Source organism: Chelonoidis abingdonii, chromosome 4 (assembly GCF_003597395.2).
Source record: "Chelonoidis abingdonii isolate Lonesome George chromosome 4, CheloAbing_2.0, whole genome shotgun sequence".
Lineage (NCBI taxonomy): Eukaryota > Metazoa > Chordata > Testudines > Testudinidae > Chelonoidis > Chelonoidis abingdonii.
In genome coordinates this window covers 16,207,117-16,225,837 of record NC_133772.1, presented here as the reverse complement: position 1 = coordinate 16,225,837, position 18,721 = coordinate 16,207,117, and the positions used below count along the sequence as shown (strand labels likewise).

Sequence of the window (18,721 nt, the reverse complement as noted above, 5' to 3'; positions counted from 1 at the left end):
GGTTCCAACATTTTGTTTTCATTCGATTTGATTATTTAGTGCACTATCCAGCTTTCCCAAAATCTGGTTTTATGTTGCTATTATTTTTAGGGTTTACAGTTCTGGGGGAAAAAAAGGCTGGGCTTGATTTTTTGGACTGTGCACAGGAAATGAATCACAATAATTCTGTATATGATCCAATTTAGCAGCAGAACTTTCTCTTAGTAGGTCACGTATGATTTTTTTACAAGGAAAAAAGCAGGAGTGCCTCTTTCATTAGGGATTTTGCTATGTTGATCATCATTTTAACCAGGCTTACAGTAGGATCCATATACATTACAGATAAGCCAGTCTATACATAAAATACATAAACAAGTTCCTAATGTCTCCCTTAAATGTAATATACAAATATTCTTGTGATGCAACACGGGACCGGAATGAAAATAAACACAAAAAAGAGTGTAGTTAACCAATGGGAGACTCCCATAAGGAGTTGAACTGTACAAGTTTCCTACTGGGGGCCGAATTCCCGTAGTGTTTGCACATCACCTTTTAAAAAAAAACCACACACAGGAACAGAGCCCAGATCCTAAAACTCTTTCAAGGCCATAATGCACTTTCCCACTCCTTGGAGGCTTGTTTTTATTTCTTGCAAATAGGAAAAAGAAAAATTTTAACAAAGGGGGGAAATTTTTCTCAATCCTGCCAACTGGAAAAGTCACAGCAGAGGGGAAGATGCTGCTGTTTGTGTAAGGATCTCCTCTGCTTTGTTGTGAAATGTATTTATTTCTTGTGGCCCAGTCTCTCTTCTTTCTGCTGGGAGCAAAAAGAGCCTTGCAAGAAGGCTGGAATGCAAAACAAATGTCTCCAAGGAGATCCCGGCCATTTACTCACATGTTAAATCCACAAAAAGACCCCGCTCCTCCAAAGGGAGAATGGGGAGACTGAAATAAAACCCGGCTTCACTTATTTGAACTAATCATCTCAGAACGCCCTGCAGCTAGGAAAGGAGGTTAAAATAAACCAGAGACTTGCCTTCCACACCCACAAACATTCCCCTGCAGTTGGGATCCGTCAACATCCCCCCTCCGCCAGCAACCTGCTATCGACTTCTGGCTTTTGCTGCTACATATATCCAGGGCTGGGACTGGAGTGGAAGAACCTTTTCCTCCTCCTTGTATTGTTGCATCTTCAATGTTTCCATTTTTAAAAAAAACGGGACGTTCCTCCCGCTGGTTAATCTCAGGCTCTGAGTAATCAATGTCAAACAGGTCCTAGTCAATTTCACGTCCCCCAGCCTGCCCCAGTTCCACTCCCGAAAGCAGCCGCGCGTCAGTTTCTTACCTGATATTTGCACTGCGATTTCCTGGGCTGCGAAGATATTGCAAGTGTATTTTTGTGTGCCTCCCTCTTACTCTTCCTCCCTCTGGGTCTTTCACACACACACACCCCTCTTCCTCCTGTGGATGGTTCTTCCAAAAATCCTCAGTGTGATCTTGTCCAAAATAAACGCTTATGCATCTGTGCGACAGATAAAATCAAAGGAGTAAATGCAGAAGAGCGTCCCTCCTCGGATGGTAGATGGCAGGAAGGGGTGAAGCCATCTGACTGCAAAATCCCCACCGAGCAAAACGAACTAGACACACACACACAGAGAGAAAGCGATGCAGCCCAGGGAAGACAATAAAGAGGAGAAGAAAAGGGATGTGCCATCTCCTGGAGACCTTAGGCATTGCACTGCTGAAAGCTTGCTTTGAAAGGGCCAGCCACAAGCACACTTATTGCTCTCTGAAGCAACCAAAGGCAAATCAGCTCCCTAAACCCAGTGCCTCCCTTCCTCTCTTTCCCACCCCCTTCTCCATGGTAATGGAGTCTTAGATTCACCACTGTGGGAGCAGAGCACTGGGATTACCCAAACTGCTCTGCAACTTTGTTTCCTGCTCTGAAGGCACCTGCCCCAATATCAGGGTTAGCTGCATTTAAATTAAAGAGGTGAAAAATAAATCTGTCTCCCCAGAGTCTTTACACCCATGCTTCCTAAAAACAAGTTATCTCCTTTGCTCCTCTAGGAAATGCCTGTAAACACCTGCCCTCTCACCGTTCTTGACCACCTCTGTAGACCCTGCACCGGGAAGACACTTCACTGAACAGACAGAATGGGTAATGCTGTCCCAAAGACCCTGCAGTGAGTGCCACACAGACATACTCCTAACACCAATGTATTGGAGTGAATGAGATTTTGCCTGGGTGTGCAAGTCCTACCTATGCAAGCCCATTGGGTTTGTGTTGACACATGCTTCAACAGGACTCTGCATAGGTTCAGAGCTCTACTTGTGGGGCTCTGGTTGCAGGGCTGACGTTACATCAAGAACAACAGAATGAGATGACAACAGTAGGAGGGTTGGAAGAAGTGGCTGGAAAAGAGAGAGTGCAGAATAATTATGAAGTTCATTAGGAGCATGCACTTTGATGGCTGCTATTTATTCTTTCCCTTATTTATTGACTAATTATTATTTATTATTTGTACTGCAGCAGCACCTAGGAACCCCAGATCTTGGAGCGGGACTGCATTGTACTTGGCACTGGACAAACAGGGAACAAAAGGACAGGGCTTGCTCCAAAGAGCTAAAGTCCCGATCCCTAAATCAAGTCAGTATGGGATCTGCATTGCCAGCCCCAGAGTTCAAAAACCATGAATTGATCTAAAAAATTATGAGATTAGTTTACAATATTTTTTTTTAAAGTTTTGGATTCATTTCATTTGTTTTCTTGTTTCTGAGCTCTTAGGGTGCACTGGGGTCATATCCATTAAGCTTATTTTTTGTTTTTTTTATAAACGCTGATATTCTCACATATTCACATGAATCCAGGAACTAGGGCTTTAAGAAAAACACCAAATATTGTGAGACTCATGACAAAATAGTGAGAGTTGGCATCCCTGTGGAGTGTTCTTTCTACTGCAGTCTGTACAGGTTCTTATATTACCCACCTCATGGTAGTATCTGAGCTCCTTCCATTATGTGACACGACTAAGAGCTCTCAGTTTGTTCTATATTTCAGCAGTAACCATGCACAGGATCCTGCCTTGTGCCACAAATCTGTGCTTTTAGTGGGGCGCATGATTTTGCAGCATGCACAACACATTGTGGGCTGCTGTCTTTCAGGAACTAACTAGATCCCTATATTTAACATGCACTTGTCCTTTGTTTCACTGACACACAGGTGATCATCCCAGAGATATGATGGAGGTTCTGTCTTTTCCCCTGAGGCTTGGAGAATCCCAACATTTTTAGATTTCAAACATCCATGCTAATTTCCAAAGTGCTGCCCATTGATGAGATGTTCGAGAATATAATAAATATTGGTAATTTCATATAATAAAAGTATTGTCCAGTTCTAGCTGAATGGTAGCCATGGGGCAAAACTGCCAACCCCAGCAGCAAGGCCAAGAACAGAATGGGCCACGGAGGCACAATTTGCCATTCAGAGCTAGAGAGGGTCCCCAGGTTTGGGGATCCAAAAAGCACATGACAGACAAGTATGGAGGATAGCTGCCTGTGCTGGAGGTGATGTGGGTATTACTAAGAGATGGGCCTTACTCCAGAGCTGTCAATCTGGGACCTTTCACCAGAAATTAATTTTAAAAATATATATTTCAAACCTCAGGAATTAAACTCACCCTATGAGCTCATAACAAATTGGACATTTATTCCACTGAGCTCACCACCAGGCCAGCTGAGGTTACTGTCACAAGCCCCTTTGATTTATAGTCTGGTTGGGGTCAGCATATCACCATCTGGTTATTCCAAATGACTTGCTCCTCTTCCTCCAATCTCCCAAGACACCTTCCCACACTCAGCTCATCATCTGTGATGCCTCTGTACCTCCTTGTGTTTGATTTCTCTTCCCCCCACCCCACTTGCAATGGCCTGATTTTCAAAGATACCGGCAGCTCCCATTGACTGCAATGGACTTTGTGGTGGCTCAGTACTTTTAAAACTTGGGTCACTCTCCTAGTTAAGCTATAAAATTGTTGGAATCTGGGCTCAGATTTTCTAAAATGCTCAGCACCCAAACGTGGGACCAGATTCTCCAAAGACTACAGCTCCCATCTGGGCATCTAAATAGGAAGATTCTGAAAAGGGCACGGTACCCTAAGCTGTTGTTCTCAGTGGGAGCTTCTGAGCTCTTTAGGAAATCTGTCCCCTTGTCTTTTTAAGCACTTGGTCAAACACCATGTTAAACCTACAGCACTCTGGGGATTAACAATAATTACAGATTCTTAACATAACAAAGAATCTTTCATGAACTAAGGAGCCATGCAGCAGAGTTTTTCCTCATGAAGGCAATTTACAGACAGTTCTAAAAGGTGTGGGAGAAAACCAAATCGTAGAAGCCCACAGTGAATGTCATAATTTTACATCCAGGACCTTGCACCCAACATTCAGCTTTGCACATCAAGTCTTTGCCTTAGTGACTTTTTAAATAAAAGGTGTTTACTTCCATTGCAGCTAATAATCTAAAAAATGTGCTGGTAAAATCTGCCCCCCAATGGAGAAAGATAACCATTGCATTGGAGGAAAGAAATGAAAATGTTGGAAGAGTAGTGCTTACCATGTGCCTCACTTTAGCCCTCCCACTACACCGCACTGAAGCTGATTAATTATAGCATGGTACAGTTAAAGCTCCTTAGGTCAATATTGTCACTGCTGAGGCCAGAGATGCTGGACACACCAGAACCATTAGAAATGGTCTAGATACCCATCCCTTCCCCAGGGTCAGATGGTTTCCTGCAGTTTATTTCCTAGCACTTCATCCAGAATAGTTTGAAATATGCCAAATGATGTGGCTTCTACTCCTATCCTTGGGGAAATGATGCCTCTGGGTAATAGATCTTCTCTTTCACATATTCAGTCTAATTTTTCCTTTGCTTGATTCCATTCCTTTTGTCAGGCTTCTCGTGATAGCCCTATTTGGCCTGGAGGAGGCCAGCCCAAAACAAAGGATAATTATTCTAGCTAAAATTCCTGTCATCCACATACCATGTCCCCTTTTGTTAAATTCCTGATGCACAGCTCACCTCCCACCCCAGTCCTGGATTCCTGATCCTGGGAGCTTTGCAGAGGAAAGGTGTTGTATAAATACAAAGCATCAATGTAACCCCAATGATACTAAATGTCCATGACTCACTTGATTGGATTCCAGGCAAAGGCACCTGTCAAAGTTAGACTCAGGACTCATAGTTTGTCACTACTCTGTTTTATTAGCAAAACACTCTGCGAATACATCCAGATAATGTGTGAGTGCCATGCAAGCCACAAACTACCTTATTTATACAGATAAAAGGGTGCAAACCTAACAACATAACAAGCAGAATCTGATAAGTTTACCTGGGCTAGACATGCATATCTTATTTCCTTACCTATCTTCTGTTAAAGTCGCACCATTAGCTTAAGTGAACCCATTGTTTCATACCTTAATGTTTCTCTTCCTGACAACTAAATTTCAATATTCCTTATTTCTGCTTAAAGGGACATACAATATTTCTTTAATCCATTCTGATTTTTATAATATAATTCATTCTACTTTCACACACCTCACTGTGTTCTCTTGCACCTCATAATAGCCTTGTCTCCTAATCTGAGACACTCCAAATCCAATGGCATTCAAACTGGCCAGCTCCCCCTGCATTTACTGATGCTTCATGATTTAATTGCATGAAAAATTAACTCCCCTTTCTGAGCTGCCAGGCCTCATCCCTTCTCCTTAAATAGAACCTATTGCTGGATTAGGAGGCAGATCTCCCATTTCATCCCAGGGAACTTCTCCCAGTCTGGGGTAAAGCTAGAGGAAACTTGGCTTGCCTTTTCCCCGTGTTATGCTTGTTCTTTGCCTAGTTTAAAAATATTTTTCAGCATTGTTCAATATTGATTTATTCGTATATAAAGATGTGACATGTGAGCTGGGGCCCATGGAGCAGCGCTAGGTGAGCCCGGGGACCTGCCTGGAGGGACGGGGAGGCCCTGAGGCCTAGGTCCTGCTCCCAGCCTGCTGGCTTGGGGGTCAGAGGGCATAGCCTGGGGCGAGAGGGGGCAGCAGGCGGTGGGGGATGTGGAGGCAGCAGGGCAGTGAGGAGAAGGGAGGGGAGAGAACTGCCTGGGGGACAGGCCCTGCTTGGGGGATAGGGGCATGCAGGGGATGCAGGTTGTGGCAAGGCTGTAGGAGTGGGAGGCGGTGTAGGGGCTGTATTATCTGTCTGGCTGTCAAGACACCTTGCAGAGGGCACTGAAGTTGGAAATCTCTATATGTTATATTTTCATTGTTTTAAACATGGGAAGATTTTAGAGGGCCAGGGGCTATAAGAGCAATTTTCAAGGCTTTGTTATGAAGATATGTATCATCATCAGCTGTATATTGATGCCTTACAATTATACAGCACTTGTCATCCCCAAGGCTCCCAGGGTCAGGCACCAAAGACTGGGGTAGGTGGGGAGCAGTGCATCGGGAAATTAACAAAAGGGGACAGGTTATACAGATAACAAGAATGGCCAGCTATAAAAGTTAAAGCAGACAAAGACGTCTGATAGAGATTAAAAACCTCACGTTTCAGGGTTTAAACCAATCTTCATAAAGGATTAGGGAGATCTTTTCCTGGGATTATCCTTCATCTGCTACTGCAGGGTTTCATATACCTTCTTCTAGGGGAGTTGGTGCTGGCTACTGTTGAAGACAGAAAACTGAGCTAGACAGCCCCTGAACTGAGATGGTAATTCCTATGTGCCTAGTCCCACTTATTTTCAGTGCAGGGCCATCCAGAGGATTCAGGGGGCCTGGGGCAAAACAATTTTGGGGGGCCCCTTCCATAAAAAAAAATTGCAATACTATAGAATAATCTTTTCTCATGGAGACTCCTGTGGGGCGGGGGCCTAGGGCAAATTGCCCCACTTGCCCCCACTCCCCTCCCCGGCAGCCCTTTTTCAATGTGCATGAAAATGCAGACGAGGCTAGAATTGCCATAATAATATTAATAGAAAGCATCAATTTTCATAGTTCTAGCACTGTGCAAATTTAGATCCCCCTTATGCCATCAGTTCCAGATAGAACGGAATTTCTGGAAGGGCTAGTGCAAATAAAAACTAGAAAGCCAGAGCAGTGTTTGTAAAGTATCATGTACACTGCAGGAAAATGCTTTCCTAAGAGCGCCCGGATAGCTCAGTCGGTAGAGCATCAGACTTTTAATCTGAGGGTCCAGGGTTCAAGTCCCTGTTCGGGCGTAAAAGTTTTTGCGTTACCGGGGCGTTCAATACAGTGGAAGCAGCATTATAAACCAGAAACCCAACGTTTTTAAAAGCCCGAGATCATTTCAAAGATCGCTCACCGAAGTCAAACCGTGGCACGAGCCCGGCGTTCCCCTTACGGAGAAGCCTAGGCCAAAACGGGAATCTAACAGGGTCGGGGGCTTTGCAGCGGCTGCTGCAGGAGAAATAAAATAGGCGAAGGCGGAGAGGAAAAAAGAGACTGAAAAACAAAGGAAAGGAAAAAGAAAAGAGGGTTTCGCCCGAACAGGGACTTGAACCCTGGACCCTCAGATTAAAAGTCTGATGCTCTGCCGACTGAGCTATCCGGGCTCCTTACTAGTTTTTGCGACTAGACTGCATAAAACGGATGTGGGGCTGAGAAGCAAAGCAGCCACTCCTTTAATTATGCACAGCCGCTGATAATGAGTGGTCATGTATTATGCAAAGCGAGGGAAAGCTGCGCTACGAGACAGGCTTGAGCTTGAACATCAACTAGGCAGGGGATGAGGGGCAGAACTCCCCCTAGCAAAGCCTGTGCTGGGAGGCCAGACCAGTTCCAGGAGGGTCTTCCCTGCATCCAAGAAAATGCCTTTGCAAGGCTGTGCTGTATGTTGACTGCTAGCATCTAGTGATCTCTGTAGGTCAAGAGCATGGTAAGGAAAGATTTGTCTTATTCGTAACAGATTTTAAGGTGGGGTTTTGTGCAGAGAGAACAAGCTTGGTGTCCACAGAGGGTGTGGTGGCACATTTTGGGGCATTACTTTGCACGGTGATTGTAGGGGCAAAGATCTCTGTATATACTGGGGATGCATTGCATTGCACAGTGACTGTGGGGTCACAGGTCTCTGCACACGCTGCGGGTGTATTGCATTGCACAGTGACTGTGGGGTCACAGGTCTCTGCACACACTGTGGGTGCATTGCTTTGCACAGTGGTTGGGGGGGTGGACACAGATCCCTGTACACACTGATGGTGCATTGCTTTGCACGGTGGCTGTGGTGAGTACTGCTCTCTGCGCACACTGATGCTGCATTGCTTTGCACGGTGGCTGTGGTAAGCACTGCTCTCTGCGCACACTGATGCTGCATTGCTTTGCACGGTGGCTGTGGTTAGCTTTGCTCTCTGCGCACACTGATGGTGCACTGCTTTGCACAGTGGCTGTGAGGACACAGCTCACTGCACATACTGCAGGGCGGGGTGCACTGCTTAAGTTGGGCCCAGTTTTGGTTGTCGCTTTCCTTCCTCCAGCTCGGTCTCTGCCCCAGTGCCCTTGCCCCCTCAGGGTCCGCCAACAGCGAGGCGGCGCTGGGACACTCCCTCTCTCCTCCTGGCATCTCTATGGTAGGCGCCTAGCTGGCCAAGCTTCCCCGAGGCCTCCTTTCTAGGCCTGGCCTCGGCTGTTCTCTATGGTCGCAGTCCATCCCGCAGGAGTCTCCCCACGCAGTCCCTGCGGAAGTGGCCGCGCCGCCATGTTGGCTGGAAGGGGAAGTGGAGGCCTGGCCCCCCACTAAGATGGAGGAGAGGAGCCAACTGGGGGCCTAGGGCCCCCTCAGGCCGAAGGGCGAGCTGGGGCCCATGGAGCAGCGCTAGGTGAGCTCGGGGACCTGCTTGGAGGGGCGGGGAGGCCCTGAGGCCTGGGTCCTGCTCCCAGCCTGCTGGCTTGGGGGTCAGAGGGCATAGCCTGGGGCGGTGGGGGATGTGGAGGAGCAGGGCAGTGAGGAGGAGGAGGGAGGAGAGAGATCTACCTGGGTGACAGGCCCTGCTCGGGGGATAGGGGCATGCAGGGGATGCAGGTTGTGGCGAGGCTGTGGGAGTGGGAGGCGGTGTAGGGGCTGGATTACCTGTCTGGCTGTCGAGACACCTTGCAGAGGGCACTGGCGGGACCAGAGCCTCGCACTGCTTCTGTTGCTATTGAAAAGTTTAAGTTGTGGGCTTTTGCTTTGATATGTTTCTGCTCAACATTGTGTGTGTGTGTCTATGCCCATTAATGCTCTACTGTCTGTGTTTGTGTGTTGGGGGGGGGGGTGTCTGCGCCCATTAATATAAAAGAAAATCTCCCTTCTGGCAGGAATCATCCTTGTTCTGATAGTGAGCACATTCATGTTTGGGCTGCCGTGGTCTTGCGTTTGACAGCTGTGGATGGCACAGGGCTGCTGTTTGATGTTTGTTTTGCAGTGATGATAAACTCTTTGTGACTTTGTAAAAATAGAGCCCTAGCAAGGACAGCTGCAGTTGTACCATTCAGAAATTAATGTGTGTTTCTGAACACTTTAATATTTATATGGTTAGTTTCGTTTTCCAGTGATCAGTTTTAGAGAGCTTTGACAGTTGTCTGACGATGTATGGTTTGCTGTTAGATGATGTTTGATATACCTGGTCCATCCATAAAAGGAGTACTTGGCAAGTGTTTTTGTGATTACTATTTTCTGTTTTTTTTCCTCTTTTTCCTCCTAAACTGTCACATGTCTAACAGCTACCTAGAGCATGACTTGGTACCTTTGACAGCCTTTGGAGGAACTGCTGATCGGAGCATGTTACTGCCTGATTAGGAGGGAAAATTAAGGCGGGGGCGCGCGCAGATCTGTACGTCATCGGATGCGCCGTAATTTTGACGTTGGATGCTGGCACGCCTGCCCAGAAATGAATGCTGGCAAAAGCCCATCTGTAGTTTAGGAACTAGCCATTCTGCTAAGTGCAACTTAAAAACAAGGAAGCATTTTAGGAAAGGATTAGTAAGGATTTATTAAAAAAAAAGGAGACTGAAAAGCATGCAGTTTCGTAACTATCTTGTTGTAAAGTGTGAGAGTCCGTTTTTAGTGTGCTTTTTTGCTTCCTGGAGTTTTGTCTGTATCTTCCAAAATGATCAACAGAAAGAGTTACTGCCAACCTGGTGCCGAGTTTTTGAAAAAGTGTTATGTTCAGCCAGCTTATTTAAAAAGTACATTGAAATGAGCTGTATTGCAAATGTCTGGTTAATTGTGACTTGAGTTTATGAAGCAGCTTCTAAATACATCGGATTGAGTTTAACGGAAGAAGAATGTGAAGTCTAGATCTTTTTTGGAAAGGGGGTGGAGGCAGATTGGTGAGGGAAGTAGGGAGTGTGCTGTTAAATGAGGATGAGATCTAGACAGATTTGAGTTCCTTTTTGTGTCTCTGAGGGTGAAGTGTTGTTACTATATTGTGTAGATTTTAGGCTAATTTTGTTTGTGCTAGCATTCATTAGTGTTCCACTGTTGTATTACCGGCTGTGCAGCCCCAAGGTCACTGGGTGGCAGGTCAGGACTACTTATCTCTTGAGAACCCTGTGGATTAGAGTTTAGTCCCTGATACCCACCTTGTGTCTCTAATATGCTGCCTATAGTGAGTCAAGTTCACTTGTCTATAAATAAGCATTTAAACTGCCCCATGGGGGTAGCAGTTGTAGAAATGCTAATGCAGAGATGGTTCAGCTCGCATTTTAGCCTCTGTGGTCTAGACCTGGTTGGAGCAGGATTAGACAGTGGCTGTCTTGCAATAGAGCTGCCACCGCTGAAGCTGCATGGTTGGAAGTTGAACTGGGGGAGTTCTTAGCAAAAAATGTTGGTCTAGACAGCATGAGTGAGCATGTTTTGGAAGTGTGTGTGTCTGGATTTAGACTGGCAGACAGATATACAGCAGAGCCTGGTCATAGTGAAAGCTGATATTAAAACACTGTTCTAGAAGTGGAACAAAGGTACCTTTTTGCTTCAGTGTATTGTAGTATGTAAGCTTCTGTTCTAATACGCCTGTACCTGCTTACAGTCAAGTTCTCCTGTGCAAGACATGACTTCAGTATAAGAGGATTCCCTTTACTATGTCACTGCTGCTGGGACATATGTGGTTCTCAGCCTCAGTTCCTTTTTCAGTGTCTATTAAATGACTAGTAGAATGCATCCGGCACAGCCCTGGTTACGTCACTTACAAAGCTATAACTGATAAGATATGTGACACACATGTGATCACTTTAATATGCACACCTGATAAAGGAAGGACCTAGTTTTAAAATCTGGATTTTCTACTCCTTATTTTCACTTTCTATTTGGAAATCTCAGTGATGATTGAAACATTTTGTGTAAGAGATACTATGCAAATCTGATCTCCAAATGCTTTAGAGTTATACCATTATGGACACAATTTCTCTCCTTTTGCTATTAAAAGCCATAGGGCAAGGAAGAAGTGATTTTGGGGACATGTTCCTTTGAGCATCTTTTGAAAGATACTAGAAAAATATTCCCAGAGCAAATAGAAAACAACAACTATTTTATAGCTGCAAAAACCCTCAGCTAAAACATGACTTGTAAAAATGAAAGAAATGGGGATGATCTTAGCATGTTTTGTTTTCCATCCCCAAAAATAGAGGCTGCATGATGTAGTGTTTAAAGCACAGGACTGTAAGTCAGAGAGACCACTAGTCTGTTCCTCCTTGCTCTGCCACTGACTAACTATGTGAGCTCTGTCAAGTCAAGTCACTGTGTCAACATCAATTTCAAAAATCACTCGTCACTTGGATAAGAGTGTGGAGGGAAACTATCTATTGTTGTTGCAAGTATGGCAGTTGTGTGGTCTAGTGCAGTGTTTCTCAACTTTTTGATACCAGGGACTGGCTTGCTGCCTTCTTGAACCGTGTCTGGGAGATCTCAAGGGCCGGTGCTAGTCCACGGGCCAGTTGTTGAGAAATTCTGTTTAGTGTACAGGGCACTGAATAGGGAGTTAGGACACCTGGGTTCTACTCCCAGCTTGGCCGCTTACCTGCCATGTGCTGACAGTGGGCAAGTCACTTCCCCTCTGTGTCTCTTTCCTCCCAACCTTGTCTCTTTGTCTATTGAGACTGAAAATAATTCAGAGCAGGGACTGTCTCTGTTTTTTTGTCTGTCCATCAGGCACAACGGGGTTCTGATCTCAGTTGGGGCTTTTAGAAGCTACTATAAATAAGAATAATAACTTTAAAACCATGATCTTGCAACTGCTTCCTGCTAGTGAACCTCTTGCCTGTGCAAAAGTTCCACTGATTTCCTATATATGTACTTTATATATATGAAGTTGGGTGTCAAAGGTTATTTTACAGACTGTGTGTTAATCAGGGTGTTCTAGGGACGATAGGGACAAGCAAAAATAAAATCTAGATGAGAAACTCATCACCAATTCATATTAAGCTATAGTAATAAATGTGATCAATTTCTTCAGCATATAGAAGCCTTTGGTTTAGGACAGAGAAGAAAGCAGCTCTTTGCTGATACTACTTGCATAAATTAAGTTCCTACAGGTCCCTGCTTGTCTTGTAGAAGGAGGTTTTACCGGAATAAAGTGGTGGCTGCGTTATACAATCAAAGATTATGGTACCATGTTTTTTTTTTGGTCCCTTTGACAGTCTGAATCCAGATCAGTTTACTAGGATTTCTGTTGTTCATCTAGTAGTGTAGAGACTCAAAGGACTTATAGAAAGTACACTCACAGCCCTGCCCTTTCAAAGGGAAAACAACCCATTAGGATAAGATCACTGCAACCATGTTTGTCTACAGTAGGTTTCTAGATGTATCACCGATGACAAATACTGTGTCATTGGTGGTTGATTTAGGAAATTTTGCAGAGCCATTTGCCAGTGCTTAGGGGCTTTTTTTTTAAATAACTTGAAAATAAATTTAGATTTCCCTCTCCTTCCCCCTCAAAAAATGGTTTTGCAATAAAAGAACGTTGCATCATTTTTTTGCAGATCTTTATTATTAATTATCAGAGGCATAGCCCTGTTAGTCTGTGTCCACAGAAACGACGAGGAGTCCAGTGATACCGTAAAGATTAAAGACAGATTTATTTGGGCATAAATCAATCTGTTAAAGTGCCACCGGACTTCTCGTTGTTTTAATTATTAATTGTTGTCTATCAAATATTATCTTTTTGGTTCTTTATTGGCAGTCCTTCACGTGTCTTGATAAACTCAAAATTCCTACCGTGTGGCAGATATATCATGACTTTAAAAAAGACTTCTTCAAACAAAGCCCTGACCCCTTAAAGTAGATTTTTTTTTTTATGGCAGATCTGAATTTACCTTACAGTACTTTAAAAGAAAAGTAAAAAAGTTTTAAATGCAGCGTCACTGCCTGTGTTACAGTAGGTAATATATTACAAAACTCTTGTGCAATAAAATCTCTCTTCATGGTTCCTGAAGGAATGTCAAAGCAAAGAATGAAAAGCATGCAACTCTGAATGAGAGTAGAACAGCAAAGATTAACTAATCTAAAGGCACATAGGTTATACAGAATGAAAGCTCACTTTATATTGTTGCATAACTTTATGTCAGTGCTGTATCACTTGAAGCCCTTGAGGCTACGTTGGGGCAGGGTAGAGTAGAAAAGCTTACCCTCTCCCCTACAAATGCCTTAACCTGGTACCATTTTCTGCAGTCATCTCGTAAAGATGTGTGTACCAGAGCAGCTAAAGCAGGGTTTTTAGTGTGCAGTATAGGACCTTGCAGCAAGAGTTCCATCTGCACTGCTAAAATCTATTAGAGCCCTGCTTTGCATCCACATCTGATCCTCAATTTGCAAAAATGATCCCCTGATATTCGCACAATTGCAAGGCTTTAGATATAAAATTTGAATCCGCATCCATCTGTGATCCGCAAAAATGGTCTGCGGATATTCGCATCCGTGGATTTGCAGGGCACTATCTATTATGTTGGTAGGGTGGAATGACAACTGTTAGGTTTTGTGGACTGCACAGTTTTAAAATGGTGTTTCTGAGTCGTATTCATCAAAATATTATGAGATGGCAAGACATTACATTTTGAGAGTTTGGTCACGTTTGGACTTGCAGATAGATGCATTTCAGCTATGGTACTCAAAAGCTGGGTATAAACATTTAAGCGCTGCGACCCTCCTTCTTTCAGTGACCTCACATTGTCTACATCAGGGTTTAGGTCAGCTTAACTACACTTGCTCAGGGTTGTGGATTTTTCACACCACTGAGCTGGGTCAAGTTAACTTTTTAGCGTAGACCAGGCCAAAGGTTATGAGTCTCCACTGCAGAGTTAGGCCATGTCTGTACGTGCAGTCTTGTGAAGATACTCTATGCCCGTTGACGTAAAAAAAACACCTCTGCAAGCAGCATAAGCTGTGTCAGCAGAAGCATTGAGTATGGACTGAGACTCAGGAGACCAGCTTTGTCAGTGACCTTGGACAATTGCTCCTTGCTTGTGTCTCCTTGTGTAAAGGATAATAATCCTAACTATGACTAAACAGATGGGCTGTCAGAGTCTAAATTCATAGCTCCATATGTGTCTGAAGGCACCAAAAAGGGAACTGTTGCTTTGGTCAAAGTCTTCCCATCCCAGGTTGCTTTAGTATCTGCATATAGAACTAGTTTAGAACTTGGGTGTCATTTGGTGTGAGGGGGATGGGGGCTCCAATGCTATTTGAGGCTCCTTGTTAAGTTGATCCCATCAATTTGAAGCGTGGGAGTTTAATCACTAGCATTTAGTTCTTCCACCCACTGTGTACCTCCCTTTGCTGACTCATGAAGCTGCAATTGTCTGTAAGGCTTCCCAGTGGGGTAAAACTTGACTTAGCTGTTACTGTCCACTGAGTCATTAAGAACTTGCCTCAACATGTCACAGAAGACTTTGTGTCTTTGAACAGGCAGGTCACAACAGAAAGAAGAACTGTCTGGGATTTGCAGATGAGCGTGGGAATTCTTTATTCTAGCATTCGTTTCCCAGTGAGCAAGATTTTTCTAGAGCATAGTGAAGGTGGGTGGAGAGGGGGTGGGAGTGTCACCAGTGCAAATCAGCCTGAGATGGTTAGTGAACAGAAATTGTAAATTTCATAAAAGCAAATTGAAGACATGCTTCTTGGATGCTGAAGGATTTCTGCCCCAGCTTCTCTTACAAGACTACCTGTCCAGGTAACTGAGCAGCTAGGTTTAATTTACCGAGGAGAGAATTGGTTTTGGATTGCTTAGGTTATTGGCAAACTATAAAACAATTGCATGGGCTGATACAGTGATGTTAGATTTTAGGATGTACGTGCAGGGAAGATTGATTTCTTAAAGCTTCTGAGAACAGAAGTGGTTAAACTCAGGACCTGCTGGTTCTGACTTGCTACTAAACAAAACTTTGTTGTTGTTTCAGTTTATACTTCACTGCCAAAATGACCTCTTCGACCTCTGAACAGCATCCAGCATCTGAGAATGCCTGCAGAATCGCACTTGGACAAGCTAATCAGGTAACCTCCCTTTCCCACTCTACCCCCTGGATACACATCCTCTTGGCTTTCCTCTCTTCTTATTAAAAACTAGGTTTGACTTCATGGCATGTGGCCTTTCGTACAGGGTGGAATGAAGAGTCTTCCATCAAGTGAGTGGTTTGTGAATATTAACTAGCAGGGCCACTGATATGGATGATAGATGAGTAATATTGGACTGGCATTTAAAATAATGGTGAAAAAAGTGAGGTGGCTTAAACTGGCCACACAGGAAAGTGCATAATGTGTGTATTTCCAGCTTCATACCTTTTTTAGGCTATGCCTACATAGCAACCTTACAGCGGCACAACTGTACTGATGCAGCTACACTGCTGTAAGATCTCTTGTGTTAGTCGCTCAATGTCCACGGGAGAGAGCTCTCCCATCAACATAATTAATCCACCCTCAACGAGTGGCAGTAGCTCTCCTGTCAACATAGCACTGTGTGCACTAGCGTTGATGACAGCATAATGTCCTTAGCCTCTGTTTGCCACAAGTTGGGAATGAACGAGAGGGAATGGATCACTTGATGGTTACCTATTCTGTTCGTTCCCTCTGGGACACCTGGCACTGGCCACTGTCGGAAGACAGGATACTGGGCTAGATGGAGCTTTGGTCTGACCCAGTAGGGCTGTTCTTATTTTCTTATAATTTATGTTGCTCAGGGGAGTGGGCTATTCGTACCCTTGAGCAACATAAGTTTTGCTGACATAAGTGGTAGTATAGACATAGCCTTACATGGGACCACACAGAGTTCCTTTTTAAAAACTCTGGACTACATGGAACTGTTAAATTATGCAGTTCCTCAGAATATGAAAAGACACTCATCTGTGTGACCTAATTTATACAGCCAATAACATCTCTCTCTTGGAGCTACCTTGAACACTGAACATGTGCTGTTCCCCATACCAGTCTATTCCCAGGGCATTGGTGAAATGAGTGCCAATATGCCATAGCCTGACTGCTTTAGGAAAGCTGTCCAAAGCCAGCGTGGCAATTCTTTAGCGTAGAGTGTGGGAATCTGGAAAACTGGCACTGCGTCAACATGTTGGCTGCCAGTCAAAGAGAAAAATCTGCAGTGTGAGCTATGGCTAGAAAAATGCAGTCTTCTACAAACTCTGAAGAGTGGGTTCTCCAAGACAAGAATGGGGCTGTATTTTTGAAGACTGTTTCATTGGTAAGAGCATGTGTCTGTCTGGGGGCGGGGAATGTAAATTAGCCTCTGAAGGGACTCGAACTCCACTATATACTTAATTTATAAAATCCCTCTGAGTCCCATGCAGAATTGATTAACATGCTTCTTTATTCAGCTCATTCTACTGAAAAAATTATAAATAAATAAGCAGACTTTGATGTTAGTACAGAAATATTGGCTGCCTACACCCATTATCTTGGGAAATATGGAATGAACTAACATTCTCGTCTCCAGTTTGGCTTCATTGTGGTAGCTAAGGTGTTATTTTAAATATTCAAATTAATTTAGGCAATTTCTTTTAAACACATAAAAGGGAGGGTGAGGAGGTAGTTATTTAAAATGAAGAAAAATCCACAACAGTGGTTCTTAGCTTGGAAAAGTAAAACTGTCTTGTACTTGCATTAATTGCGCTTATAAGAACATTGTACTAGTAGCGGCACAAGCTTTTACTTTCATTGAGCTTGATTCATTATGTCCTAACAAAATGGCTGGTGTTGGAAAGAAGAATTGTGGCTGGAGGTTGGACATTCCTTGCTCTGTTTGATTTGATCTTAAAAGGTGAAAGGTTTTTTTTAAGAGTGAATCTAGCAATGATAATGATGTGAGAGTAGATAGCTCAGATTAGTTTAAGGGGAAGATAAACATATTCTTAGAAATTGAAAATAGTGTGCACAGTGGGATGAATTCCTGCCTGAGTATTGTTTGGCTGCTGAGTTCTTGACCAATTAGTTGGTGACAAATAGTAACAACACTCCTCATACCTCAGGCAGGAGCTTGATGGTTCCAACTCTACCTGGAGGCTAGGGTGTAGTGGGCTTGGGAATTCTGAGTTGCCCTCCTTCCAGGAAGTGAGGGCTTTTTGCAGTTGCATTTATATGGGGAGAGATCTGAGCTATCTAGACACAGCTGAGCCCACCTTTGCTGGATAGAAGATATAATGGGCCAGTTACAGCAGGAAAGAGGTTCAGAGGCGTGCTTCAATAGAACAAGCCTTTGATAAGTGTTTGGAGAACAGCAGAGTATTGTGTACAAAAACTCTTCCCACAACATGGCCAATAAAAGCATCTTGCTGCTTGTATTCTAACTAGTGTATGATCTCTTACCCATTCTTAATGTGGAATAGAGCATGTGTGTGCAATGAGAGCTCATACCTACCCTACTTCTTCAGTATGCTTGTGGAACAGCAAGATGCCGCTAGCCTAATGAAAGGACTGGACTGGATCATTGGTTCTCTTAATCAATAAATCCTGTTTTTCTTTCAAAAATAACGTTAGTCTGACAGAATCATTGCTTCCAGCTGATTTATTTGAGCAGAAATAATTAGGCCAGGCTACAAAGAGCTGTTCCCTGCCACTGGTTTTCAGAACTTTTGTTTTTCCAGCCTTATGAAGCCATTTCAGAAGTGACAGGTGAAATTGGCCACAGTCTTCTAAGACTCCACTCCTAGTTGCTGTAGCATTATTATAGCCCTGATTGGGTTTTGTTAACACTGAAATGAGAAGGGGACAGGGAGAAAGCTCTAACAGACAGAGCTAAAATTGTGAAAGCTGCAGTTTACATGCTGAGGGCCAGGTTCTGAGTGCAAATACGTCGCCACTGTCTCCCCGAACACACACACACGACTTTTATTTTGAGATGCCGCGATATGTGGTGCTTATCCAACATCAGGATTTGGTCCTAAAGTTAATCGACGTATGTTCAGAAAAATGCCAGTGCTTTTGCATATAACCCTCCCAAAACACGCCACATTTTAAATCCATCCCCTCTGGCCTGCTGGTATTAAGTACTGAAGGATGCAAGAGGCGAATGGGAGAAAGGTTTAATGTAGCAATGTTGGTTGTACAACCCGCCAACCTGAAACGTATTCTTACCAGCAACTGCACGCCGTACCATAGTAACTCTACCTCAGGAACCAATCCATGCAACAAACCTCGATGCCAACTCTGCCCACATATCTACACCAGCGACACCATCACAGGACCTAACCAGATCAGCCA

The 18,721-nt window shown here is 44.0% G+C and overlaps 2 protein-coding genes and 2 non-coding genes across 10 annotated transcripts in view; 2 read left to right on the top strand and 2 right to left on the bottom strand.

Moving 5' to 3' along the window:
- Positions 1 to 1,656, bottom strand: part of PIK3C2B (phosphatidylinositol-4-phosphate 3-kinase catalytic subunit type 2 beta) — a 79,806-nt gene extending 78,150 nt beyond the window's left edge. The window contains exon 1 of the mRNA XM_032785787.2: positions 1,324 to 1,656. The gene's annotated coding sequence lies outside the window, so the exon portion shown is untranslated. The remainder of the gene's footprint in view (positions 1 to 1,323) is intronic.
- A 5,524-nt stretch (positions 1,657 to 7,180) lies between these two features.
- TRNAK-UUU (transfer RNA lysine (anticodon UUU)) lies at positions 7,181 to 7,253 on the top strand. Its single transcript has one exon. It is a non-coding gene; the product is annotated as a tRNA-Lys (tRNA).
- Positions 7,254 to 7,534: 281 nt separating this feature from the next.
- TRNAK-UUU (transfer RNA lysine (anticodon UUU)) lies at positions 7,535 to 7,607 on the bottom strand. The gene has a single exon. It is a non-coding gene; the product is annotated as a tRNA-Lys (tRNA).
- A 109-nt stretch (positions 7,608 to 7,716) lies between these two features.
- MDM4 (MDM4 regulator of p53) overlaps positions 7,717 to 18,721 on the top strand; it is a 37,099-nt gene continuing 26,094 nt past the window's right edge. For 2 of the 7 annotated variants that reach the window (XM_032785785.2, XM_075064857.1), the window contains exons 1-2: positions 8,768 to 8,867; positions 15,418 to 15,511. In XM_032785785.2, coding sequence (XP_032641676.2) covers positions 15,437 to 15,511 — 75 coding nt within the window. In that variant the 5' untranslated portion in view covers positions 8,768 to 8,867; positions 15,418 to 15,436. Of the gene's footprint in view, positions 7,931 to 8,697; positions 8,868 to 15,417; positions 15,512 to 18,721 lie in introns of those variants that run through there. The other 5 variants (XM_075064856.1, XM_032785780.2, XM_032785783.2 and 2 more) reach the window with 5 other exon arrangements.